This window comes from Salvia hispanica, chromosome 1, assembly GCF_023119035.1.
Source record: "Salvia hispanica cultivar TCC Black 2014 chromosome 1, UniMelb_Shisp_WGS_1.0, whole genome shotgun sequence".
NCBI classification, from domain to species: domain Eukaryota; kingdom Viridiplantae; phylum Streptophyta; class Magnoliopsida; order Lamiales; family Lamiaceae; genus Salvia; species Salvia hispanica.
In genome coordinates, this window is record NC_062965.1 from 16,350,696 (window position 1) to 16,376,167 (window position 25,472).

At 38.4% G+C, this 25,472-nt stretch overlaps 5 protein-coding genes, 1 non-coding gene and 1 pseudogene across 10 annotated transcripts; 2 read left to right on the forward strand and 5 right to left on the reverse strand.

The window, feature by feature from the left end:
- Positions 1-8: 8 nt before the first annotated feature.
- Positions 9-2,618, reverse strand: LOC125212679 (cytochrome b-c1 complex subunit Rieske-4, mitochondrial-like). Its single transcript, XM_048112913.1, has 2 exons — positions 2,343-2,618; positions 9-885 (listed from the first exon to the last, which is right to left on the reverse strand). Exons 1-2 carry the CDS (start codon positions 2,518-2,520, stop codon positions 245-247), a joined length of 819 nt encoding a protein of 272 aa, XP_047968870.1. The 5' UTR covers positions 2,521-2,618; the 3' UTR covers positions 9-244.
- Positions 2,619-2,698: 80 nt separating this feature from the next.
- Positions 2,699-2,771, forward strand: TRNAK-UUU. Its single transcript has one exon. It is a non-coding gene; the product is annotated as a tRNA-Lys (tRNA).
- Positions 2,772-3,647: 876 nt separating this feature from the next.
- On the reverse strand, positions 3,648-8,250 carry LOC125200934 (protein TRANSPORT INHIBITOR RESPONSE 1-like). 4 transcript variants are annotated; one of them, XM_048098772.1, is made up of 5 exons: positions 8,101-8,250; positions 6,822-7,411; positions 5,232-5,724; positions 4,240-5,020; positions 3,648-4,165 (listed from the first exon to the last, which is right to left on the reverse strand). In XM_048098772.1, exons 2-4 carry the CDS (start codon positions 7,343-7,345, stop codon positions 4,265-4,267), a joined length of 1,773 nt encoding a protein of 590 aa, XP_047954729.1. In that variant the 5' UTR covers positions 7,346-7,411; positions 8,101-8,250; the 3' UTR covers positions 3,648-4,165; positions 4,240-4,264. The 4 variants fall into 4 exon arrangements, with proteins under 4 accessions (XP_047954729.1, XP_047954731.1, XP_047954730.1 ...); XM_048098774.1 differs by having other exon boundaries at positions 6,822-7,403; positions 8,101-8,236; XM_048098773.1 differs by lacking the exon at positions 8,101-8,250 and adding an exon at positions 7,676-8,072 and having other exon boundaries at positions 6,822-7,403.
- Positions 8,251-12,767: 4,517 nt separating this feature from the next.
- Positions 12,768-15,574, reverse strand: LOC125208398. The gene is made up of 7 exons (XM_048108009.1): positions 15,482-15,574; positions 15,300-15,411; positions 14,487-14,562; positions 14,318-14,416; positions 13,786-13,850; positions 13,457-13,534; positions 12,768-13,369 (listed from the first exon to the last, which is right to left on the reverse strand). The coding sequence occupies exons 2-7, from the start codon at positions 15,386-15,388 to the stop codon at positions 13,027-13,029; spliced, it is 750 nt and encodes a 249-aa protein (XP_047963966.1). The 5' UTR covers positions 15,389-15,411; positions 15,482-15,574; the 3' UTR covers positions 12,768-13,026.
- A 2,732-nt stretch (positions 15,575-18,306) lies between these two features.
- Positions 18,307-18,939, reverse strand: LOC125188472. Its single transcript, XM_048085332.1, has one exon. The coding sequence runs from the start codon at positions 18,937-18,939 to the stop codon at positions 18,307-18,309; it is 633 nt and encodes a 210-aa protein (XP_047941289.1).
- A 1,087-nt stretch (positions 18,940-20,026) lies between these two features.
- LOC125203484 (pentatricopeptide repeat-containing protein At5g18390, mitochondrial) lies at positions 20,027-22,810 on the reverse strand. 2 transcript variants are annotated; one of them, XR_007173396.1, is made up of 4 exons: positions 22,615-22,810; positions 20,434-21,941; positions 20,304-20,358; positions 20,027-20,221 (listed from the first exon to the last, which is right to left on the reverse strand). XR_007173396.1 is itself a non-coding variant. In XM_048101874.1 (3 exons), the coding sequence occupies exon 2, from the start codon at positions 21,873-21,875 to the stop codon at positions 20,481-20,483; it is 1,395 nt and encodes a 464-aa protein (XP_047957831.1). In that variant the 5' UTR covers positions 21,876-21,941; positions 22,615-22,810; the 3' UTR covers positions 20,027-20,358; positions 20,434-20,480. The 2 variants fall into 2 exon arrangements, 1 of the variants encoding a protein (XP_047957831.1); XM_048101874.1 differs by having other exon boundaries at positions 20,027-20,358.
- LOC125188482 lies at positions 22,689-23,933 on the forward strand (annotated as a pseudogene).
- Positions 23,934-25,472: the final 1,539 nt, after the last annotated feature.

The following is a 25,472-nucleotide window of genomic DNA, read 5'->3' on the forward strand; positions in this document are numbered from 1 at the left end:
ATCAAGAATCAACAAAGAGTTTCTAAAGATCATAATATCAGAAACCAACTGTTTACAGGTAGAATAAAGAGAAAGTTGCCAGCATTATTTAAAAAACATGAGCCCCTGTTCCAAGTCAAATGAAGCATGACTGGGCATCCTTAAAGACGAAATTACAACTTACAAACAAGCATAAAAAGATTATAAAATCTTCCGGGTTCTGGCTCTTGGTGCAGGAAATGAAAAAAAAGAACAAAGTTACTTCTCATCCGATCATCAACTTGTTCTCCTCCAGGAAGGAATATGTGGGAACCTCTAGGTTGTATGGTGCAGGTCCTTTACGGATCCTACCAGATATGTCATAGTGAGAGCCATGACACGGGCAGAACCAACCTCCAAAGTCACCGGCATTTGGCAAAGGAATGCAACCCAGATGGGTGCACACCCCAATAACAATAAGCCATTCAGGATTCTTAACCCTAACAGCATCCTCCTGTGGATCACGAAGGGAGGCGAGGTCAACACTGTTGGCCAAATTGATATCATCTTCAGTACGGCGCCTTATGAAAACTGGCTTTCCTCTCCACTTCACAGTAACAGTTGTCCCGGGTTCAATGCTGGATAGATCAACTTCCAGGGAAGCAAGAGCAAGGACATCTTTACTGGCAGACATGCTCAGAACAAATTTGAGTACCAGGAGACGGGCCAGTGATGCATACACAAACCTCCCTCCAGTTAGAACAAAATACGCAAATGCACGTTTGCTAGGATCACCAGGTGGGTATCTCTCATGGTTGTGCTCATCATAGACAATCTTTGAGCTAGGGTTTTTAATCGCTGCCACTGTAGGCAGTTCAGACATCAAACCAATATCCTGTCCTGGAGCAATGGCATTAGAAGAAAAGCCTGCAAAAGTTTACAAAAAAGGTTGATATATTGTTAGCATATGTCCCAGACCAAAATCAATTTAAGAAGACTTGCTAAAAGAAAGTTAAGAAACCATGGGGAAACAACTCTCAACACACTATGATGAGATAAGGAAACCATCTACATGTGCACTTAATATGTTATATAACTATATATAAATGATTGACTGACCAATGAAGCATATTCACAGTTTACCAGCCAACGGAACCAAAACAGAGTCATATTGACAAGACAGTGCAGCTAGTGCATTTATTTGTGCACTCCATACTAAGCTACCCATGGACTAAGAATTACTTGAAAATAAAGTAAACTGGGATATTAAATATCTAATCAAAAGAGGAGATATGCAAATAACATGAAGACAAATTTGGCTAATAGACAAATTTGTAGAAGTGAAAATAATGAAGTGAATGAAGAGCTCAGCTTCTCTCAAGCTAAATCAGAATACATGACAAGCCCAAAGACATAGCAAAATTTCAGTACAGTAAAATGCATGTTGATAAATGTTCAAAAGTGTCATCTGTGCACAGAACGCCGAACAGAATAACAATGAAAAAAATTACAAAAACTTATCATTACAATTGAAACCTTAGATTTAAGTCATTGTGGAGTTCCATAACGCTAAAGCAATAGCCTACACGTTAATATCTTCAGTGGATGTTAACATGTAGCTGACTGGGTCTTTATTCATACTCTAAACCACTAACCAGGGCAGTAAAAGGGAAGGACAGCAAGAAAAAGACCCAATAAACAACTCCTAAAAGACCACACGACAGCTGATTGCATATATCAATCTTCGGAATCTCAAAGGAAAGAGTATAAAATCTGAAAACTTAATACCATACACCAAGGAGGTAAAAGCCACAAAACTGCATCCAAGCTGCTATGATATATTTCTCACACAAATATTAACCTTCTTAAGTTAAACTAGCTAAATAAGTACTCTCCATGCATGCAAGTATGCAACTCGTGCTTCGCAATGGCGCAGAATCACATGTCTTTGAAAAGAAATTCTTGAAAGTTGGCTAATTCTAACACTCATTGTGTCACAAAGACCCTATAAAGCTTGATCATTCTGATAAAAATGAATCGCACTAATTTGAAATGGACGGGGCATTCACTAAAACGTGTCTCAAGCGAAATATGAACCCTAAACTAATCTAGTGCAACAAATAGAGAATACCAGCTAAGTAGACACGGTCCCAATCTAAAATTGAATGTCTTGAAATACATCAAAAATAGGGAGCAGTTCAATCAATAATACAACTAAAAAAAGGTATCATAACAGGGCCGTTTCAGAATCATATTAATCCAGAAGTTTCAATTATCTAATCTTGCTAAAAATTTAATCTCTAAAAGACGAAAAGCTAAAAAGGGGGCGAAAAATAAAATATTTATAAAGTGCAAAACAATTCTAAATTGAGAAATTCCGGAACCTCGGATAAGACTGGGAAATGAGTTGAAGCAATCGGCGGGTGAAGAAACGGAGGCGGTGCGGCCATTGGAGGATGAATCAGAGAGCGGGAAGGGATTCCTGGAGGCGAGCGCGGCGGACGAAGGCTGAGCAGACAGCCATGAGAGAGAAGACAGCCTCCTCCCTGCTACTCTCAGCATCTCCGATTAATCGAGAAAATCTTCAACTTCTTTGGAAATTAGCGATTCGAAATTGTGATGGATTTGGGAGCTTGCACCTAGGGTTGGTTGAGGAGTATCTCAATTAAGAGAGGGATAAATTTGAGAGTCGGTCGATGAAACACAGACTAAATAAGATTAAAGTGCTGAAACAAATGTAGCCGTCTTAGCTCAGCTGGTAGAGCGCATGGCTTTTAACCATGTGGTCGTGGGTTCGATTCCCACAGACGGCGTTTATTACTATTTTATTTTTTCTCTCTCCCCTCACTCAAGGCCCAATATTTTATGTTTTGTCTACTCCTCAGCTCGAAGCCCATTGGGCCAGGTAGGATTATGAGATTATCTTACTTAGTAGAATGTTGTCTTTAGTTATAAAACATGATACTACTTATTTTGCTGGTTAATATTTGGTCGTGGCTTTTGTTCTTTTAAATATTTTTAATTCCGTAACAGAATGAAGCAGCTAATATCAACATTTTAGTACACCATCTTTTTGTCAATGTAAGAATATAGAAGAATGCAAACCAAACATGCTACCCTAGTTGGCTCTTAAACATCTTCGTCGGCTTCTCAAGCATCTTCATTGGTCATGACTGATTCTTTTGCCAAAGTCACTATTTTTAATCATTGAATATTTCAATGATAACACTAATGTTATAGTACCAAATTTTCTTCCATACTAATATACTATAAATGTAGTGTTTTCATTCTTGTATGCAATAATTTAGGTTCAATTATAGTGTCTTTTTATTCTTGAATAACCTTTTAAAAAAATCAGTTCATAGGAACATGCAGCCTCTCATAACCGCATTAATTTAGTTCTTGGATTAAATAAGAGTTAGGATTGATGGAATGAAGTATACATACAATGTCTCTGATTTTATTGCTGTCCCATGTTTGGTACAAAAAGGGGAAAAAGTTCTAAGTATTCTAATTAAGATTTGTCTATAATAATTGAACCCCTTTTGAGTACAAAACAAGTTTAACCTAAAATGAGGACCACCCTATTTATTGGCCTAATAATATAGCCACTCACTAAAAGTTGAGGTCCCTTCCAAATTTCCTTTTCTCCCTCTTCTTAAATTCATAACACATTCACTAAAGTCACATGAAATTAAAAAGGTCTGAAACTGGCATTCCTCATAAAAAGTAAACATAGTAGTAAGAGTAACCTAAAACAAATGTACCTCATTATCCATCCTTAATCCCAGATTAGTATGCACTTACACAAAATGATGTTACAAAACTAACACCATAAATAAACTACATTCAACTTCCAATCTGCTCCACCTTTCTGATATGATCATCTTTCAGACAGAGCCGAGACTCGCCACAAACGCGCAGCGCCACCTCATCATCGTTAATCGTTCGATTCTAACAGCCTCAAGCCATTGACAATACAACAAGAAACATAGGAAAAAATCAACTAAGGGGGCAGAGATCTTTCTTGCATCTGATTTTCTACTATTCTTTCAAGAATTGGTAAAAGAAAATGCCACCCTACAAATTCATAACTGGAGGCCTCATGTCCATGGAAGCTTCACAACTTACCTCCTCTCTCTTATTTATATCTTCTTCGAAAACCTTCCATGACTTTTCGACCCGAATCATATAGAGAAATGTTGCCCTGCAAGCATGACAGTGAGTTATTGAAGAAGGATCTAGAAACTTCTTTAGCAAAGGGAGAGAACAAAGACTGACCAAGAATGGTTTTTTCCTTCGACTGTCAAAGTGTGAGAACGAATGGCGGGGCATCCTTCCTTGGCCCGGCTACAGAGCGATAGACGTAGACTTTGAGGGCTTGATCTTCATCCCCTCCTTCCTCTCGTATCACCTCAACGTTGAGCCTTGGAGACTCCCTCGCGAGCAGTTTGCAGCCTTTCATGGTCACACTGCACGCAGACATCCACAACGATCGCATCATCTCATACTTCTCTCGTCCAGACAGCAGGGCAGCGTCTCCAAAGGGGCAATCTCTGATCTCGAGCTTCCTCAGCTTGGGACAGCCTTCCATGATACACTGCATCCCCCAATCACTGCTTCCAGCAAAGGCCACAGACAGCGTCTCAAGATCTTTCGCGTACTTGCCAATGTACTCAAATGTCCGGTCAGTTAGAAGGCCTGAAACTGAAAGCCTCTTGATTTTCGTGCAGGTTTTGACAACAGCGCCAAAGGCCTCATCCATGGGTTCGTTCGTGAGATAGTCTGGTTGGCCCGGGGTCATAATGCATAGACGGAAGTGAGTGAAATTGGGGCAATTCTGTACTATGGTGACAACAGCAGCATTAGTCATTCTCCTACAGAAGTAGAGAACATAGTGGAGTTTGGGGCATCCACGAGACACTGCCAAGAAACCCAATTCTGTCACTCCATCACGATGATCCCGGTCATATGGATCAGCAGGGTAGACTCGTAGCTCCTCGAGTAAGGGACAGCTCAAACCAACAGCCTCGAGCCCCTTGTCTTCGACTGTATCAATGACCTACAAGTAAAGTGACATCAGACACATAACTATAGTTGAAGAGATTAGTCATTAGAATCAAACAATACTATTTCGAAGAAGAAAGAAACTGCAATAATGTTGATTCATGAAGAAAACGCATCATCAGACTCAAGCACTGTGTATTTAGATGATTTTATGATCAAGTTTCTCCATAATAAATCTCAGTAGAGTAGTAAAAACGAAGTCTTACCCAAAGGCATCGTAAATTGGGGCAGTGAGCAAGAAACTTTGCGAATTCACCACTTTGGAGGGGCGCAACGCTCAAGTTCAAGAAAGTCAGGCTGGCACAAGCTCCATAAAGAAGAGGGAGATATACGGAAGTTGCTTCCCACAAACCCGAAAGAACCTGGAGATTTCTACAATTACAAAATGCAGTTTCAATGTCTTCATATTGGCGAGGTGTGAGTTCTTGCAGGAAGGAGCCAGTGCCGAGCTCTGTTAGTCTAGGAGCGTGCACAAGCAGCCGTTGCAATTCATCCAAGGTAATGCTCTCGTTGACCTTCAGAACTCTCAATAGTTTGCACCGGCTAACAAGTCTCTCCAGGTCATCAAAGTTTACATCACTATTAAGACTAGAGAAGTTTAGTATTTCCAGCGAAGAAAAGTTTTCCGGGAAGCAACTCAACCAACCTCCACCGACATCCTCTGTTATACTGTCCTGTATGTTGATCTCAGTCAAGTTCCTGGAAACAGATGTACAAATTAAATTATATCCTTCATGAATGTTAACAAGGACTGCTTCACATTTATACATCATATAAAATCAAGCTGTAGATGAAATCATCTACGGCCTACAGTTCCCAAGTGGGGCGACATACATTGCAAGAAGCCACGCTTTTGAAAGTAACTCACAAACTTAGATATCGGCTTCTCTTTGAGTCATATAGCATGAACTGGGTCTTCTGTTCAACAGCTATATCTTTTTTAGCTACTAATATGAATATCTTCTTTTTAGTACTTCGAACTCAGAAAAATGTCAACAAGAACAATCTATGTATACTAACCTCATGCTTGCAACATAGTCAAGCATATCCTTTTTCAGTGCCTTCTTATTGGCTTCCATTTACAAAAATATTCTCAAGCTATGCTTATTCTTAATTATCAGTATCTTGGCAGCGCCTTTCTCTATTATGCCGAATAATATATATTTGGATAGTACTAAATTTCCTTTTGCATCAGCTTAGGCAAGTAGATCGATTTTGGCCATGAATGTATCACTAAACAAAGTAGTTCATTTATCACTACGAAGAAATTGCACTTAAACATGAAGAGACAGACTTGCTTAAAATCTGTCACACCAAGGGCACATCATCAGTTAAATGCGAAGTAACAAGGAACAACCATAAAAGATGGTCACTATAAAAAGACTCCGGGATAAATTTCTCATTTACAAAAAGCATCTTCATTTAGTAATCAGGTATATGCAAATGCAGCTTATCCATAATGAAGCATACAAAGACAGCAAGCCATTTTCTTCATTCCTAATCGAGAAGCCACATACGTTATTTAATTTAAATTAGAAATGCAATTAAATAGGATCCTACAAACACAACTTTAATCCAAGTACAATTAGTAAGACTATTCATCTAGATGGAAAAAACGTTATTTAATTTAAATTAGTAATGCTATTAATTAGGATGCTACAAACACAAGCAAATCATAGTTTATTTTTCTTCAATAAAAGCAACTCATCTTTGAAAGTAAACAGATTATACGATCTAGTTTTGGTAATAGAAGCCACAAATGAACTAACTTTATAAAATATAAAGGTAGTAAGCACCTGCAATGACTGGCAATTGCTTTAAGCCCATTTTCGGTGAATCCATCACAACTTGACAAAGATAAGGCCTTGAAGCTAGGGAATGACTTCGCCAAGAGCTCCAGGCCCTCATCGGTGATGGTCATCCTCTTAAGCCTCAGCTCCTCCAAGAAAGGGTAAACTTTGGCAAACATAACCAACCAAGGGTACACATTAGCACCCCAGTCCAGTGGCAACATATTAAAATCCGAAAATCTTGGCTTCCCTTTAAGCGTAACACTCTTAATTCTCCGGAACCTCCTAGCCACAATTTCTGGTGACACAGCATAGCAATTTCCTATAAAAAGCTTTGATCTTGTCCATCTCTCAGCGTTATACCAATCTTTGCGCACAAGCGAGATTGAGCTCCTGTCTTTATGCGAATCTACGAACGACAGGACTTTCTCCAACACTTCATCCGGGAATGGTGATTGAGGGTGGAGTGGTCCATGAGAGTTGCCAGAGTTCGATGGCGAATCATCCCCTTTCTTCGGTTCTGGATCCATTTCACTTTCCGAGGACGGATCCAGTTAGGCCTTAGCAAGATCTCACACCCCGCCTAAGCTGCACATCTTAAACAAGGAGACACAGAGAGAAAGAGAAATCAGCAACCATCATATTCATATGTGTTTCTAACTGTAAACAATCTTGAATTATAAAGAAAGATTGGGAGATTCATATGAGTGAGCAGCTAATCCAAGAATTTATGATACTAAATTCATAATAGTAGGAAATCTTGAAAAAGAAAAATTCTTTCTTTTTTCTTCCAACCCAAAAAGAAAGGAGAGGAAAATAAAGTACTATTAAATGAAACCACTAAAAGCAGTTCAACATACCAGCTTAAAAATCAAAGCTTGAATTGAGATCAAGAAGTAATCACTCATCAAAAAACTCAAACTTGTTGCTTCAATTGTACCTCTCAACTGTTTTCCCCAACACCCTTTTCCTAGAAAAATCCAAAACTACTCCACCAAAGAGTTCAAACAAAAACAAAGAGAAAATAGCAACAGAAATGTGAAATCAACCACAACATTCCCCTTCACAAACAACCACTACCCAATTCCCACAACAGAACACAGAGATCCGTGAAGCAATATCCAACAAAATCTCTAGATCCAGAGGCCTTTTTCCCGGATAATTAAAAAAACACAAACAGAATCCAAAATAGCAACATCAACATGTGTGCAACAGTGATTGGATCAGACAATGAAGTGAAGGAGCTAAAAATAGAAAAGCTGGAGAAAGAACTGTAGAGATTTACCTCTCTGTGATTGAATGCTTGGATGAACCCAAGAGCCAAAGAAAAGCTCAGATAACCCACTTGCATATTATTTTATTACATAAAATAAAAATTAATAATTAACAAACAAATAATTACTGTTACTCACAAAAAGGGCCTAAAAAAGAAATGATTTTTCATATTTATAACGAAACAAGATGTATATCCGATGCAAAATACGAACAATAATGTGTGTATGTATGTACGTAAAGCTTGAAATTATTAGGTGAAGTCGACAGAGAATGGAGACCGCTCTCGTGCTGACACGTGTCCTGCGCCGGTTGGCCAGCGGAGCAGTTAGGTTGATTAGCGGTTTTGTTTTTCTTTTTTTAAGCTTTTAACCGCGGCCTTAATTTTTCCTTAAACGGCAACGATTAACGGCTTTTATGTTTTTGACGGCTTACAAATGTTCATGTATTTGCATTAACATCCCTAAACTTCCTTTATCACCCAAAGTTGCACTTTTTCGCGGTCACACCCTTTTCTTCTCCGTTTGACCGTTTGACTTGACTTCAAACCCTTTGAAAATTGAAAAAAGTTGGGGTTTTGTTTTAGGATAAAGACTTTTTTATTGAGGGAAACTTTTTGAAAAAAAAATGAATTTTGGTTGAATATTGGCGGCTTGTCTCGTGATTTTGAAAATCAGTCGAAAAAATCATTCAACTTGAATTTATTTGCAATTACTAACTCATTGTGAAATTTATCGTGAAATTATTTGATATGACAGTCGAGAGTCGTTTATTCGCAAAAAAATTTATGTGAATTTTTTCTAAAAAAACATCAATAATATGCTGTATATATGTGACCTATTTTATTGTCGGAGTGATTGCGAATAAATTCAAACTTTATGGTTTTTTTTTTTTAATTTTTTGCTATGATTAATTTAAAGTTATGGGATCGGTTAAAATTTATCAATTTTGAGACGGTTAGCCCCTTTATTTTTATTTGTCCCATAGATAGGAATAACTGTAGAACATTTTAATAAGATTTCGAATGGGAGATACCTTTTTTATTAATAATAATTAGGAGCAATTATTTGGCAACATGAATCTGAATTAAAGCCACCCAGCATAATTTGAATGAAAAATTATGGTGGATGTCATAGTGGCCAGTGAGAATTCTGACCAACGAAAATAAGATAATGATTTTACTAATTAAAAACGATTAAAAATATATAGAGAGAGAGGGGCCCTCGTTGTTATGTGGTTGGTTATTTTTGTAAAACTGGGATGATAATGGATTTCAGCTGAAAGTTGAAACACACTATTCACACCACAGTTACACATTGGACTGTAACTGTAATAGTAATACTTTTGTTATCTGGTAATAATAAAAGTTAGAGTATATGTTTGTGTTACTAAGTTATATTACATAGATGAATAAAATAAATGGTGTTGGTTTTAGGGAGTTACAAGAGATAATCGGACGTAATACAACCCAAAAAGGAATACAGAAAAGAACTGAAACGAAAATTACAAATGGAAACCGAAACTACAAACTTTAAAACAGTAAATAGCCGAGTCGAGGAGGCCTCTTTCCGCAAGACGAGATACGCCCCGGTAGTGCTCTTCGGATTGGCGTTTCGGCCCCAAAGATAAATCGGTTGCGTCTCTGGTGAAGCAAAGACCGCTATCAGCCAGAGCTCCGGCGAACCGGATGGAGGAGAGGGCAGAGCGCTCCGGCGAACTGGATGGAGGAGAGGGCGGAGCTTCGACAGAAGAACAATGCAGAGAGAAAGAGAGAGCTTATGATGGAATGGCTAGCCTATTTATAGGCTCGGTCCACTGCAGGGGGTCAACGGCCATAATGGCCGTCATTAATGCTAGACCGTAACGGTCGTCGGTTACGAGAGAGAGCCGAGTCTAGAAGACTCGTTCACGACGCGGACTATCACGTGTCAGCCACGTTGGCTTACCGCGTCATACCGACGAGGTGGCATCCCGCTTGGCTCGCTGACGTGGAAACGGTGGTGAAGCCCGCAACTAGGCCCAAGCACCAAGCCCACGACCAGGCCCAAAGTCCAAGGACAAGGGCACGGGCTCGAGGCTCGCGGCGGGGCGGGCGGCGCTCTTACAACCCATCTTAGTCCACTATAATTATTACATGTAATAGTCCTTCTTATTAAATACTAGTTTAATAAGGTTGTAACTTTCAATGTGGGATAATTAACTCTCTTAATTATTCCTTAAGCTTCTCTCATAGCTCATTAAGTTTGCAATTTTGCACAACTTTAATCAATTATTTCTCACTCACCGGGAATCGGATTTGAGAAAATAAATATACCACGGTCATCTACTCCGAACGTAGATCGACACTATATTATTTAATTTCACAAAATTAAATATCTCGTTGAAATTATAATTGGTCAAAGTTTATTGACCGGGCATAGATTCCAACAAATGGAACATCGAGAGCAAATTTTATTTCATGGTACTATAACATATGTTTCATCTTTCATTTCATTTTTATTTGTTTGAGAAATCGATATCCTAATTTCTTTTTCTTGTGGTATATACATAAAATTCCTTTTTAAGTGTTTGGAAGGACTTAGTTGAATCATTATATTTCATCTTTCGTTTCATTCTCTTTGTTTTAATAAATTTATTGACTGAATGATTTTTTTTTTCATTGGTTCTAATCCAGTCAAGATATATAGATCACGTCATAAATTAAAGAAAAATGTACAAAAGTTTCATTCGCCATTGTGATCTTATGAGTCTCTCCTTTTAACACATGGCCTCACAACTCTCTTCTATAGTAAATACTGATTCAAAACTTAATATGAAAGTCATATTTTTTGATCTAGACATCTTAAAATGGAGTTGATAATCAACGAATGACAAGTGTCTTTACTTGTGTGAATCATATCTCAATAGGAACTTGATGGGAAGATGTATTAGATATATAAACAAAATGGTTAGCAGCTTCTATTAACTTTTTAGGTCAAAAATCAAAAGATTCAACAGACAACGACCAGTACCTATAATCCGACCAAAGTATGAATAATCAAGAAGCCTATCTTCTTTTTTATCCGAAAAATGAAAGTAAATTTTTTTTCTCTCGACGGATCATTCGTTCCTGAAAGGTTAGAAGTGGGAATTTGAAACCCCTAACGAAAAAGGGAGGTTAGGGTGAATATTTTAGGGGTCAAATAGGAGGGTTTTGTCACCTCTCCAACTATCTCCCCATTAGATAGGATTTTAGTGGCCCAAGCGATTATTTGTTGAGGAGAAACTAATCCAATTCGTAGCTGTTACTTTTACTGCTATATAACGAGTTACTCGATGTATTACTTAAAACAATATATTTATGTCTCGAAATGGTATGCTAAATCAGAAGGTCAATTTAATACTGTATTTTCGAAATTTTACTTATGAATAACTTATGTAATAATATTATGTAGGAGCTAGAAATTAATGTTATTTATTTGAAAGCAATGATTGGATGCCCATCATGGAAAACAAGTCCAACTGTCCAAGGAAACCGGTTTGCAGGATTTATCTCACTCACATTCAAAAACATGATTAGTGGATCCTAATTAAATATTATGGTGCTCTACCTAAATACTATATTTCAAAAAAGCTTATTCAAAAAATATTGCAGAGTTGATAAAAAAAATTGCAGTTGCCAAACCGCAGGAATTTTTGCAAGATGTTTTAATTGCTTTATAGTAGTTATTATTATTTCATACTGTCCTGATATGCTTTTAGTTTTCGCTTTATAATTATGGCGCATAATTATACATAAAGACTTGCTAATCTTTTTTTTTATTTGGCTGAACTTTTGTAAAAAAAAAAGTTGCAATTTGAAAAGAAATATAATAATCAAAGTATAAAAAAGTTAACACACTTTTAATAGTTTGGAAAGTCACTAGCAAAGCAGCTTTCCTGATTTCTTCAAAAACTAGTGGAATTAGGAATAATAGAGCTCATTTTCAAAATTAGTTGTTAGGTCTTAATCCAGCTCTTGTTTTTTATGGGAAGGCTAAGAACCATTAAATGCCTAATAATTTTGGTGATTTTATGTGGAAGAAATGATTGGGAGTGTTAGAGTTGGGAAAGTTAGATAAAGATGGAGGAGATAATGTTGTGCAAGGCCAAGAATTCAGTAATGAATAGACATCACCACCACCATATTAAATGGCCCCCCTTTCCCCTTCCTCTTCCACTTCTCTTTCTTTCTTGTATGTATATAAATTAAAGAAAAAATTGAATTTGGATTTGGATGGTAATGTGGAAAAAGTGGTGATTTCCATCAGAAATGACAACCTAAAATGTGGTCTCCCCTGCTTTGAGAAGGAGCCCATGTTACCAGCAATCATCCAATCCATCCTTATCCAATTCCTTTTCTTCATATCCTTTTTCCTTTTATTCCATTTCACTTTCTTAAACCTGTGGGGGCTTGCCGCGTGGCACTCCTGGCCCATTTCCACTGTGGGCCTCCCACTCCAAATATTTAACCGGCCCATCATCAGACCCAAATTTGGACCGAGCTCGACCCAACCCGACCCGACCCAAATATAAAAAATGAAGTTGGATACTGCAAAAGACGGTGCTGTGATAGAGGAGGGGGGACGACTAGGGCACGACGAGTGGAGGAGGAACAACCAAGCAACGAACGGTACAGGAGTAGCCCAAATAAAATCGAAGTTACGAAACAATCAAAACAGCTTATTGTTTTATCAATTCAAAACAGGTGTAGGCTAAATACAATGTCACAAGAGGCAATATTCGATGTCATGCAATTTTTTTGCCTCTAGAAGAAATGATGAAGCACCATTGCTTACCTATGATGTTAGTCCAGATAAAACGCAGACGAAATAAACAATCATCACTTCGATTCATCCTATCTCAGATTGACGCAGTACATTGTTATTTTGATCAAAAGCATAACGCTACTTCTTGTGTCCTACCACGATGCCTTCTTTATGCCCATCAATTGGCCTTGATTCGCCAGCGTCCGGAAAAGGATACGAGAAATTCTGAACTTCTTATACACGGCACGGGAGCGGCCGGAGAAGATGCATCGGTTTGTCACGCGTGTAAAGGAACTGTTTCTTGGCAGCTTCGACAACTTGCAACGGTGCTTTACCCTCATAGCATTAGGGAGGTCGGGATCACGGCAGAGGGCCTTGTAAAGGTTTCGCCTCAATTCGTATTTAGCAGCAAGCAGTCTACGTCTGTGATCACGTATATTTTGGTTCCTGTCCGGGGTCCTACTGGGTGGCTTTTCACCACGGCGGTAGAATCTCCTGTATATTGAGAGGGCAATGTTTCACTGCATTTGTATTTGTTTAATGAAGACTTATTCCATATAATCAAGTAAAGCGAGAGCTCACCTTGCCGCAGATCCTGGAAGCTGGTGAGCAGCTGGCTGCTCTGCTCGCAAAGGAGCAAATAGTCCAGAATGATTATACCTTTAGCAACATCATAATGTTAGAAAATAAGCATAACGATCTATCCTGTAGCCCGATGATAAGGCCCAAGAACTATCAGACAATGACACACCTTCCGCACCAAAGAATATCAAATTAAATCTTTTATTAATTATTTGACTATTTTACTACATTTCAATTCTGTCTAGTTTAGCTAATATTACAGGGAGGGTACTGGGGACAAAGTCAGAAGAAATGCAGAAGAGCATGAACAAACCAAGTTCGACTTATACCTGAAACTATGGAAGTAACGACGTCCTTCACCTCTGAAGCACGGAGGACCTTGCTGTGTTGCTACCTGCATGGCCATACACAGCATTAAACAAAATCAAAAGCTAGTCCTAGTCACTACAGATACCCTCTTTCTTGACTTAATTGTTGGTCATATTGGAATTGGACTATTAACAAATGCTTTATTGCTAAATAAATTTAACACTCTGGCATCGAGTAATGAATATGTTTTTCTCCTAGAAAGGGTAGCCACAAAATGATCTAGATAACAGAGTTATTCCATTAAACAATGGATTCATTTAGGTGCACGTATATTCTGCATATGAGTTACACATAGTACAATGACAGGTTGGAGAACAGCCAGTATTGTAATTAGCTAACGGTAGAAAAATTAGGCCATTACAGATGCTGATAATATGATCAGTTTCTTGAATAAAATGAAGAGTAGCATGCACGTCGTATGGATAATTGAATATAACAAGACAAAATGGACTTTCAGCAGTAGAACTTAAACTGCTGTGTCACAATACTTACATTTCTGACGACGTTGCGGACTGTCTCAAAGGTGCTGTGTGGTTCCACAGTTCCACGTCGTATTTGATTGAATGGCAAATAGTTACATGGTGATATCACCTGAACATCACATGAGAAGATTTCAGGTTCTTGAAGAAATTAGTTGAGGGCAGCCAGTTCCAATTATTACCTTCATCTTATTCTTTCCATCAGCTGCAGTTGCATTGAAAATATTCATTCCATTACCTGACTTAGCCTGACCACCACTGCAGTTGGTACAGGTATGTTTTAGTACTAGAATGCTTTAGTATCAAGGATGAACTTGAGAGAACCATGCTGGAATGAATATATGGACATAGGTGCAAGCAAAAAACAACTTTCTTGAAACACATGAAGAATCATACTAATATATAATCAGAAAGAAGCAACAAAAAATGTAGAACTCATAAAACTATCAAACAAAGAACCAATTCATTTCGTCACTATACTTGAACAACAATCTATATATAATTGCAGAATGAATTGTTTGTTTATATGCATTACACATATTTCAAATCTAAGCCCTAAAGATTCATTTTACCCCTCATCCTTTACCGCGTTCCTTTACATCAGAGGGCATCGGCCATCAGCATTGTTCAAAATTCACAGACTAATTCAATGAGAGCAATGGAAAATTCGTCTCCATTAACAGGATTGAGTCTAGCGCGATTCTATTTCAAAGCCAATTGCTCATTCAAATTTCACAAATAACAAGTGAACATCCTCTTCTCCGATTATGTACCAATTCCATATTATCACAGTTACTTCCCGAATATCTAACTCAAATCGAAGGAAAATTTCACTAATCAAGTGTCAAACATACCAAATACTACCAAATAAGGCTACAACGAAAACAAAACTTTCAGATTCAAACTACATTTCCTGATCAAACAGGACCACAAAATAGAAGAAAAAAATCACGAAGCAGTAGAAGAATTCATATCATAGACAGAGGCATCCATACCCGATGGTGAAAACGTTCGTTGCTTTAGCAATCGCACAACTCTCGCGGAAAGTTCCGGAAAGCCTCTGGAAAGTCGCCATTTTCTGCATTTCCAGAGCTGGATCGCCTGAGACTACAAAGCGACTAATAAATTCAATTGATGCTCACAAAATTGTTCATAGAAACAAGGAAATCGATTGTACATTAAGAGCGAGCTAGTTGAGTGATCCTTGAGCTGGGAACGATGATCCGTTGAAAGCTTGAAGCGGCGCCTAAGGGCAATTGTTAAACCCATTGATGGGCCTTTCCTGCGGCCCAACACCATAATTGGAAACTTTTCTATTAAATTTTTGCCCACTCCAATATGGTTATTGTTGGTATCAGCAACACCACTATTTTTATAAGGATTAATTGCATGTAAAATTACAAAGTTTAATTTAATTATGATTTTTATTCGTCATTTATATTAGAATTAATGATAAGACATGATCATGATCATTTCTCATAAATAGAGATATTAGTCAATTCATTATATATGATCAATGATTCAATATCTATTGTATTCTCGTTCATGCAAAATGTGCTAAATTGCAGTATATTTTTATTTAATTTTATTACGTTTAAGATAATTTATTGCCATATTGTGAAGATTTTCCTGAATTATGCTCAGAATACCTATCAAAAGATTGGACTTGGATAATGGACCCAAGATCAAAGGATCTTCACCCACACTGCATTAATTAATGGCGGATCCAGATGGGGTCGAGGTCAACTGATATTACTGCTAGCTCATGAAGGTCGATAAACCCCATAAAATTGACTGGAGTTGTCACTGATCCCATCGTGCACGGTTCAACAACTTTGCCTCTCCTTTTAGAATTGGGATTCACTTCTGGTCTTTGTGCGTTGGTTAATGCCAATGATAGCTGCCGCACGACATCTACCTTTCGATGCCTGTGACGACGTTCTTCACTATAGCCGATCCTACGAATACCGTTTCCCATATCAGTGATTGGATACAATACATATTGGATATCTAATTAATAACAAAAAAAGCTGCCAATGGAGCAAAGGCATGGCAATTGCAGAATGGTAAAGAGACTAATTATAGAAAGGAATGGTGAAGAAATATGCAACAGTCATAGTGGATTGTGTAGCATCATTTCTTAGTCATATATCATTTTCGGTCAAGAAATTCATGCACTGCAAACCATGTTCCTTTCCACATGCCCAAGTGCTCCTCACCTAATCTATGGGAAAAGCACCTTTTACTCCTCAATCTAACCCACAATTGTGATGCCACAATCTGCAAAGAAAGAGAGAAAAATAAAAAAAAAAATAAAAAGAGAGAGAGAAAAAGTGTCTACCCAAAAAGAGTTTTCCTCTAAAAAAAGATCATTTCCCAGTAAAATGGATGCAATTTTAGGATCGTGCCCTATAGAAGTTTCCAACTTTTAAAATAGAGTGAATTACATATTTAGGACCTATACTTATCACGACGAACGTTTGCGGTCCCTATACTTACAAAATATCATTTGCGGTCCTTATACTTGTACTTATGCACGTTTTAAGGTTCTTTTCACTTTCTAATATTTTTTTGGACAAAAATACCCCCAAAGAAAAAATTTATACACTATTTTCTCTCTTTCATCCTCCTTCTTTCTTTTTCCTTTGTCTATAATAAAATTAGAACTAAAATTATGGGTTTGTTAATCTTATTTCCTTGTATTCTGTTAAATTTTTTGAGAAATTTAATCATATGATGATAAATTTTATATTTCCACGTCATTTTTCTTCATCACACTAGAGTATTTGTGATTATGCTTCAAATGTGGAGTATTATAGTTAATGATCCCGTAAATAAAAGATTAAAAATTTGAACGACGAATTTCAACAAGTGAATATTTGAATCTAATCAATCGTAAAGTGAGGAATAATAAGCGATAAATGGAATGTATGAAATTATGGTAATTTTGGTTGTGTGTATTTAGCAAGTGCGCAGCGCCCGCGACTTATGTGGGTTCTCACATCAGAAATTTATCTTCGCAATTCTAACAAAATAATGTAAAATAAACTTCTCAGCTGAACATTTGATTTGTCTAATTTCTTTCTTCAAATATGTCTCATCTCAATTTTTGTACTAATTATACAAGTCATTTACAAAAAGAAGAAAGAGAAAATATGAAGAAGAAAGAAAAAGGAGAGAAAAATAGTAATATATAAATTTGCCCTTCATCTATTTGGGGGTATTTGTGTCCTAAAAAATGTCAAAAAAAGAAAAGAACCTTAAAACGTGCATAAATACAAGTATAAAGACCGCAAATGATATTTTATAAGTATAGAGACCGCAAACGTGCGTCGTGATAAGTATAAGTCCTAAATATGTAATTCACTCTTTAAAATAAAGGATTCAATTATATCCAAAATATGATTGGGGGTTGAGTCTCATACTACTAATTACAAGTTTCTTTCTCCATCAGTTAATGCTTATTATATTTACTTTTTATTATTTTTGATAATAGATCTTGTATTACACTAACTCATTTCACTTACATTCTATCATTATAAAACTAAAATGATATGTAAAAATTAAATTTGCATCCACTAATATTTTTCTTACCACTTTCTTTTACCTTCTTAAACTAGAATCAATTGATAATAAGTAATGGCGAATGAAGGAAGGAGTATTATTTATTTTAATTTTTTGTATGTTTCTCTTGTGTATACATTATGATATACTAGTAATAAACACAATGAAAAAATTTGTTTGATGAAAAAAACGCGAAATTATGATCAAGAGGTAACAGAGGAACAGTTGGGGCTGCGAGGGCACACCGGTAATTACAGCATCATTAGTAATCTCTTTGGGTTTTAGCGATTAACCACGCTTTAATCCTTGTCTAATACAGCGGTAAAAAACCTCAACATTCTAAAACCCAGAACCCCAGAAACGTCTCTCCTTTCAATTAATTAACTAATCACAGTTTACCAAAACTTATCGATTAATCAATCCCCTCCGAAATCCACGTCATCTTTCCGGCGACAAATCGATCTCGATCAAGTTATCCTCCTCCACCTCGCAGCCACAGCTGCTCCTCTTCTCATCCAACGCGATCTCAATCAACCCCTCCCTATCCTCCTCCTCCACCTCCCACCGGAACCACGCGCTCTCCGGCGACTCACCCTCCGACGACGATTCGTCGCCGCTGTCGGACTCCGGGTAAATCAGCGACAGCGACGCGTACCGCCGAATCGAATTCATCTCCGCCTCCCGCTTCTCCTCCGATTTATCATCGGCGGCGTCCTCTCCTTCGTATTCCTCGTGTATAACCTCCAGCGGCGCTCGGACGTCCCACTCCACGTACAATTGCCGCGGATCCTGCTTCAAATCGGATCCGTAGCTCCGGCATTGTAATTCCCCTAATTCGTCGAATTCGACCTCGCGGAATTCTTCAATTTGCGGCGTGCAATCTGATTCGACGAGATCGGATTCGATTCGATTGATTGTAGATCTCTGCGCGGCGCCGAGGCGGAGGAGATAGAGCAACAGAGCAAAAGTGGAGAGTGCGACGGGAGAGAGAAGGAAGCGGGAGAAGAGAGAGGGGAAGTAGAGGAGTGAGAGAGTGTAGAGAGCGGTGAAGAATGTGAAGAGAGAATTCATGATTTTTGCGAGAGGGAAATGATGGATGTTGTGATCATTTATATATATATGCAGCATATACATATATTTGTTGTAAATTCAATGTATGTGTAAATCCCATGCAGAATACGTGTGTGGAAAATTGGGGAAAGTGAGTATAGTGAAATACGAGATTAATCCACTGAAAAAGGGGGGGAAAATTTAATTAACTATAATGGAAAATATCTCTATGGATGTGGATCATAATATGGTGATGCAGGCATTAACTTTTTTTTGACCTTATTAAACCATGAATACAATGAATGCAGTGTGAGGCGACCGTTTACAGTTGGGAAGATCTCAGAATAACTCAAATCCAACCTTTTTTTTGTCACATGAAATCAATACCAATAAAGAAACATAGGTATGTTTAATCACAAATCTTGATTCTCATTTATTTATGAATTAATTTCGTCATTTCCATTCTTTTTCACTTGCATGCCAAATCAAGTGCATTGTCATTTAAATAAGGGCAAATTATCGGAAAAACCAATAAACATGGTCAAATTCTGGTCAATCTCACAATTTTTTTAAATACCTTGAGGAAATGGATCACCTACAAAAAAACCCTAAAACAAATCCTAAAACACACTCACGAAATAATCTTACAAACATGAGCAATTTTAATAAGTGATGGTGGATCCATTTTATTTTGTTGTGTGTGTTTTAGGGTTGTTATAGGTAATCCCTTCCGCTCGACTACTATCATAACTTTGACATTTTTTCCTTCAATTGTCCCATAATCCAATGTATGACACAACAGATGAAAGATAATATATGGATCTAACTTTTAGTTATTTAAACAATGTCGTTCAATACACTTAGTCGGTCACATTAAACGTCAACTTAACAAATTTAAACGCGTAGCATGCAAGAAACAGTTTAAAAATTGTCAAAATTATGATATTACAACTCAAAATTAGCCATTTATAAAGTTACAACTCAAAAACCAAAACTCACAATTTTATTGGCAATTTGCCCTTAAATAAATAAACCAACATATGCATAATTATCATCTACAATTCCACATCATTCTCATGTAGAAGAAGATCTTATCAGACAAGCCACATAAAAAGCTGTCACTTGTATTTCGTCAGATATTTGTTGCTATACATCTTGAGTTGCAAGTTCTACGCAAAGGCTAAAGGCAAAAAAGGGGGAGTGAAGGAGGGGGGTCTCTGCTAGCTCAAAAGTGTGGACTGGATGGTGATAAGCATGGTCCATTGCCGCTTGTGGCAGACAACGAATCTCGGCCATCAACTCTCTGATATCACAAACGATTAGTTGGGAAGAATAAAGTCGTTGAACATCAAGATTTGTGATCTAAGCAACACCCTTGTGCTAACCGCAGCTCACATGGCGGTCGGGCCCAAACTGCGATTCTTGGCTTCTTTGGATGACCTGCAAAAGCAAATAACCAATCTTCAATCTTCTTTTCCCAAATTGATTCAATCTTCAAGGAAGATAAGTTGTTACCTAAATCCACAAAGAGCAAGAAGAAGTAGGTGTTAGAAGTCGATGAATCAGAGGCCCCGGGCAGATATCTCTAACTGTTCGATTCGTTTGGCTAAATCGTGTTTGCCACAATTCTTTAAGCCATCAGAAACCATATCAAAGCTTTGTGGCATAGGTAACAGATCTAACTCAGTCATCTCCACCAAATAATTGGCAGCCTCGACGAATCTAGCAGCACGTCCGCACATTTTTATAAGCATAGTATACACGGGACGGTTTGGGGGATGGCCTTTCACCTTCATATCAGAGAAAAAACTGAACGCATCATCAAACTGTCCATTCCGGCAAAGAGCTTTCAAGATTGGAGCATACAAGCTGGGAAACGGACGGTGACCATTCTCGATGGACCTATGAAGTAATGCAAAAGCCTCGTCAACTTTTCCAACTTTCGACGTCACAGTTATCATGATCTTGTAAGTGCTCGTGTCGGGACAAAACCCGAGTCCACAAACATCATGAAAAAGATCGATGCAGAAGTCGATCTGGCCAGAATTGCATAGAGCTTCTGCCAACGAATTGAACGTGCCTACATCTGGCACGAAGCCTTCCTTGGTCATTTTCCGAACCAGCCCTAAAGCTGATTCGAGATACCCTGCGTTTAGTAGTCCATCTACCAGCAAATCTCGGCCGCGGACAGGAGGATTGAACCCCTTTTTACTCATCTCCTCCAAGAATTCCTGAGCCTCTCTCATCTTCCCTGCCGAGCACCACGCGTTAACAAGAACCGAATAGGTTCGCTTATCAGGAACGGTCCCTTTTCGAACCATTCTCCTTATCAAAGCATACGCCCCTTGGAAGTTCTTAACCTCACATAGAGCAAAAAGCAAGGAGTTGTATACTTCAGTCGTCTGCGGACAATCAAAGTTTTTGAGGCCGTTAAAAAGGTCGACGGCTTGATCTATGAGACCATTTTTACCATATTGCTCGATAATGAAAGAGACAACCGATGGAGATATAGCAAAGTTCTGTGCTTTCATAGTTCCTGCTACCTTCCACATGGTCTCCCAATTGCGGTTTCGAGCTAAGATTTTGAGGAGCTCTTCAAACTCAACGGTGGTAGGCTCATAATTTGGGTGGTGTGTCCTTGCCCAATTGAAGAAGCGAAAAGATTCTATCCCACAGTTGCAGCAGCTACGGAAGACACGATAAACTAGCTCTGAGTTTACAATCTTTGATATACGCATCTTATTGAGGGTGCGCTCCATGTATATATCACGTCGCACAATGTTGGATATGTGGTGAATCGTAGCAAAGTAGTCATCGTTGGGCAAGCCTCTAATACTTCCACCACCACCATCGTTGTTACAAAATAAACTGGCTCCAGAGGTCAGGGTCCGGATAAAAGACAATGTGCTCGTGGACGTGCCAGTGACGAGGGCAGGGATTTTGCGAACCACAAGCATTCGAGTTTCAACTCAATCAAATGAGTAGAGGGACTTTGGTTATGCCTCGGTATCAAACAGAGCCAACTGTATAGCAGCAATACAAATTACAAACAAAATAATAAATAGACAATCAATCTGATTAGCTCATCCATGAGTAGCTAAATGAACCAAAATACCAAATCTAACGAACCATAGTTCGAAAGCATAAATCACGATTCACAAGTGCACTCTTCACCATATTTGCTAAATGAACCAAAATACCAAATCTAATGAACTATAGTTCAAAAGCATAAATCACGATTCACGAGTGCATTCTTCGCTGTATCGAAATTGGATTGAATTGCGGCCAATATCACAGAACAAACAAGCTTAATACTATTTTTAAAAAAAAAATACTACTACTTCTTTAAACAAAAATAGCAGAAACACTCTGCATTCCCTAAATTTAATTCTAGCTTCTAGTGATCAACACTACAAAAGTTACTAAATTCGATTAACAATCACGCAAAACATATGTGTAAGACATTAATTTCTCCTACAATTTGGTTGAGGAACAACTACAAATCAATCAAGAATTCAAGGAATTATATGCGCTGAAAGTAAAATTAATCATAACAAAAATACCATTTTTACAATAAGCAGAATCAGGTACCAACCCATGAATCAATATTTGCATTATTCATCCAATTTCAATTTTAACAGAAAAACAAGAACGATTTTTTCAAAAACAAGAACGATTTCAAAATAAAAGGCTCACCTGTCGACGGGATTTTTGGAAAGGGGCGTAATAGTGGAGATGGGGCGTCAGGACTGAGGAAGGGGGAGGCGGCGATGCGGGAGGTGGGCGGGATGAACGGCGGCGCGGGTGCAGCGGAGCGAGACGATAGAGAGGTTGAGCGACTGAGCAAGTAGGGACTAGCATTTCTTTTCTTTTTGTTTAATTCAGGTACATATTGAGAGATTTTAGAAAAACGAGGGATTAATTTCGCATTTCGCTGACCTTTCGAAATATGGGTCCGAGGCATGCGAACTATTCGGAATAAGGATTTTCGATTCTTTATGCATTTTCTATTCTTTTTAATGATTTGTTAGTTCCTAATATTTATTAATTGACCAAATTACCCTCTATAAATTTTAACACAATTTATAAAAAAAACTTGCCAACGTTCTTCCGCCCTCCTCCGCTCATTAATTTCAGAAACATCAAACATTGCCGCCACGAGATATTTGGAAATTCCAGCGAATATTTCGCGAGCAAGCAGCTGCCAGAGCACTCAAAGCACCACCAACATCATCCCCTCCTCCTTCGCCTGCTCCACCTCCAAGGTCGAAATCTCCGACCTCGAGTACGCGGAGGAGCTCTACCACCGCACCGTTGTCCACGGCGGCGACACTCCCACCGCCGCAGCCACCACCGCCGCCTCGACAAAATTCGCGGCGGCCGCAGCGGCGTCGCCTCCTTCCTCCGATCCCTCCTCTTCATCCTCACATTCCCTCCCTGGGCCTCCCCCCGGCCGCCTCTCCATCACCCCCTCCCTCGGCCGGAAGGTCACCGGAACCCTATTCGGGAGGCGCCGCGGCAACGTCAGCTTCGCCGTCCAGTACGATCTGAGATCCGTCCCCGTTTTCCTAGTCGAATTCGCCATCTCCACCGCTACGCTGGTGAATGAGATGTCGGCGGGGATGCTGAGGATCGCGCTGGCCACAGAGATCGGCTTCGCGACTGTTCAGGGAGCCGGTGTGGAAGATGTACTGCAACGAGAGACAGTGCGGGCACGCGCGGGTGCAATGAGTCGAATTGGTACGTGCTGAGCACGGTGCAGAGGGTATCAGTGGGGGCCGGAGTGATCCCGGTGGTGGACGATGGGGGGGAAGCGGCGGAGAAGAGAGAAGGGAATTTCCAAATTTTAACACAAATAGCTCCAATTGATGAACTTAAGCAAAAATATATGAGCTTGATTGATGAAAACGAAAACGTTGGGGATGAGAACGGAGGGGGCTGGAAGAAGGTTTGGAGAAAAGCGGTTTTTTTATAAATTGTGTTAAAATTTAGAGCATCTCCAACGGCGGACGTCGCGGAAGTCCTACCCGACGTCCGCCATTGTGGAGCAAAAGGTCAGACACGCTCGTCCCATTAACCCGTCGGATGTCCTCGTATATCCTCGCAACGTCCTACCTGACGTTCGCCATTGTGGAGGGGGTCGGACGTCCGAGTTAAAATTTAATTTTTTTTAAACTCTATAAATACGGCTCTATATGTACGGCTCGTTAAATTTCGTAAATTTGAAACGTATAAATTGAATAATTGTGATTTTATTTTATTGCGGAAAGTCCTAGTGGAAGTCCTACATTATGCAGTGGGATGAGAAGTCCTAGTAACGTGGCAGGAGGTTTTTGTGAGAAGTCCTAGTGGAAGTCCTAGTGGGAAGGGCGCCACCGGAGATGCTCTTATGGAGGGTAATTTGGTCGATTAATAAATGTTATGAACAAAATAATCATTAAAAAGAATAGAAAATGCATAAAAAATCGAAAATCCCTTATTCCGAAAAGTTCGCATGCCTCAGATTCATATTTCGAAAGGTCAGCGAAATTAATCCCTCATTTCGAAAGGTTAGAGAAATTAATCCCTTTTTCCGAATTTTCTCAAATTTGAGTGTCTGAAAAAAAAAATAGGGATGGTTCTTCAAATTAGATTAAATTTTTTGTTGATTTATGATCAAAATCACAACTTTTAAAATTAGTTTTTAAAAGTTTTGACAATTATTCCATGAATCAAATTTTAAAATAAGTATTACAAAATCAAATAATTAATAAATACTATTTTAATAAAAATCAAATATATTAGCACATCATCCTTACTTTTATCATACTTTAAAAAAAAATTGTTTTTATCATATTTAAATTTAAGTATGATGTGACGAGTATAAAAACAAAATACTCCCACAATCCCACAATAGGAGTCACGCTTTGTGTCGGCACGAGTTTTAAAAAAATATAGAAAATAATGGATTGGATAAGTTAGTGTAATATGGATCCATTTATTTATATTAATTTTATAATAAAATGTGGAGTTAGTAAAATGTGAGATATAAAATATGGTAAAAGTGAAATATGATTCTTATTGTAGTATGGACTAAAATGATAAAATGTGACTCTTATTATGGAACTGAGAAGTAAATTTTTTATTTTTTAATTGAGTAAAGGCCAAAATTGGTCCTGAACATATGACCATTTTACGATTTTGGTCCTAAACTTTATCTTTTTGATTTTTTGGTCCTGCACATTTCAAATTGGATCACAATTGGTCCTCCGTTAACAATTCCGTTAAAAACTAACGGTCAACGAGTTTAATCCTAATTTTGACCAAATTAGACTTTTAATTCTAATTTTTTAATCCCTAATTATTTTAATGTATAAAACAAATAATATTAAAACAAACCCCTCTTCCTGAAATTGAAAGGGTTTAAGGCGGCGGCGGATATGTCGGAGAATCGAGCAGAAGAATCCCTCTGCGAGGCCGCGCAAAGCGGCGAGCTCGAGCGAATGATTTCTCTGACTGCATCTAGAGCTGATGTCACCTACTTCGACGCTGAAGGCCTCACGCCGCTGCCGCCA

What these genes read in the sequence shown, in the direction of transcription:
- LOC125212679 (XM_048112913.1), bottom strand. Translation starts at nt 2,520, where the DNA reads ATGCTGAGAGTAGCAGGGAGGAGGCTGTCTTCTCTCTCATGGCTGTCT. An exon ending in ATTTCCCAGTCTTATCCGAG is followed by an intron (nt 886 to 2,342) that starts GTTCCGGAATTT and finishes AAACTTTTGCAG; the next exon opens with GCTTTTCTTCTAATGCCATT.
- LOC125200934 (XM_048098772.1), bottom strand. Translation starts at nt 7,345, where the DNA reads ATGGATCCAGAACCGAAGAAAGGGGATGATTCGCCATCGAACTCTGGC. An exon ending in GCAATTGCCAGTCATTGCAG is followed by an intron (nt 5,725 to 6,821) that starts GTGCTTACTACC and finishes ATCTGTTTCCAG; the next exon opens with GAACTTGACTGAGATCAACA. An exon ending in CCAATTTACGATGCCTTTGG is followed by an intron (nt 5,021 to 5,231) that starts GTAAGACTTCGT and finishes CTTTACTTGTAG; the next exon opens with GTCATTGATACAGTCGAAGA.
- LOC125208398 (XM_048108009.1), bottom strand. Translation starts at nt 15,388, where the DNA reads ATGCAGAAAATGGCGACTTTCCAGAGGCTTTCCGGAACTTTCCGCGAG. An exon ending in ATGGAAAGAATAAGATGAAG is followed by an intron (nt 14,417 to 14,486) that starts GTAATAATTGGA and finishes TGTGATGTTCAG; the next exon opens with GTGATATCACCATGTAACTA. An exon ending in CGTTACTTCCATAGTTTCAG is followed by an intron (nt 13,535 to 13,785) that starts GTATAAGTCGAA and finishes ATGTTGCTAAAG; the next exon opens with GTATAATCATTCTGGACTAT.
- LOC125188472 (XM_048085332.1), bottom strand. Translation starts at nt 18,939, where the DNA reads ATGAATTCTCTCTTCACATTCTTCACCGCTCTCTACACTCTCTCACTC.
- LOC125203484 (XM_048101874.1), bottom strand. Translation starts at nt 21,875, where the DNA reads ATGCTTGTGGTTCGCAAAATCCCTGCCCTCGTCACTGGCACGTCCACG.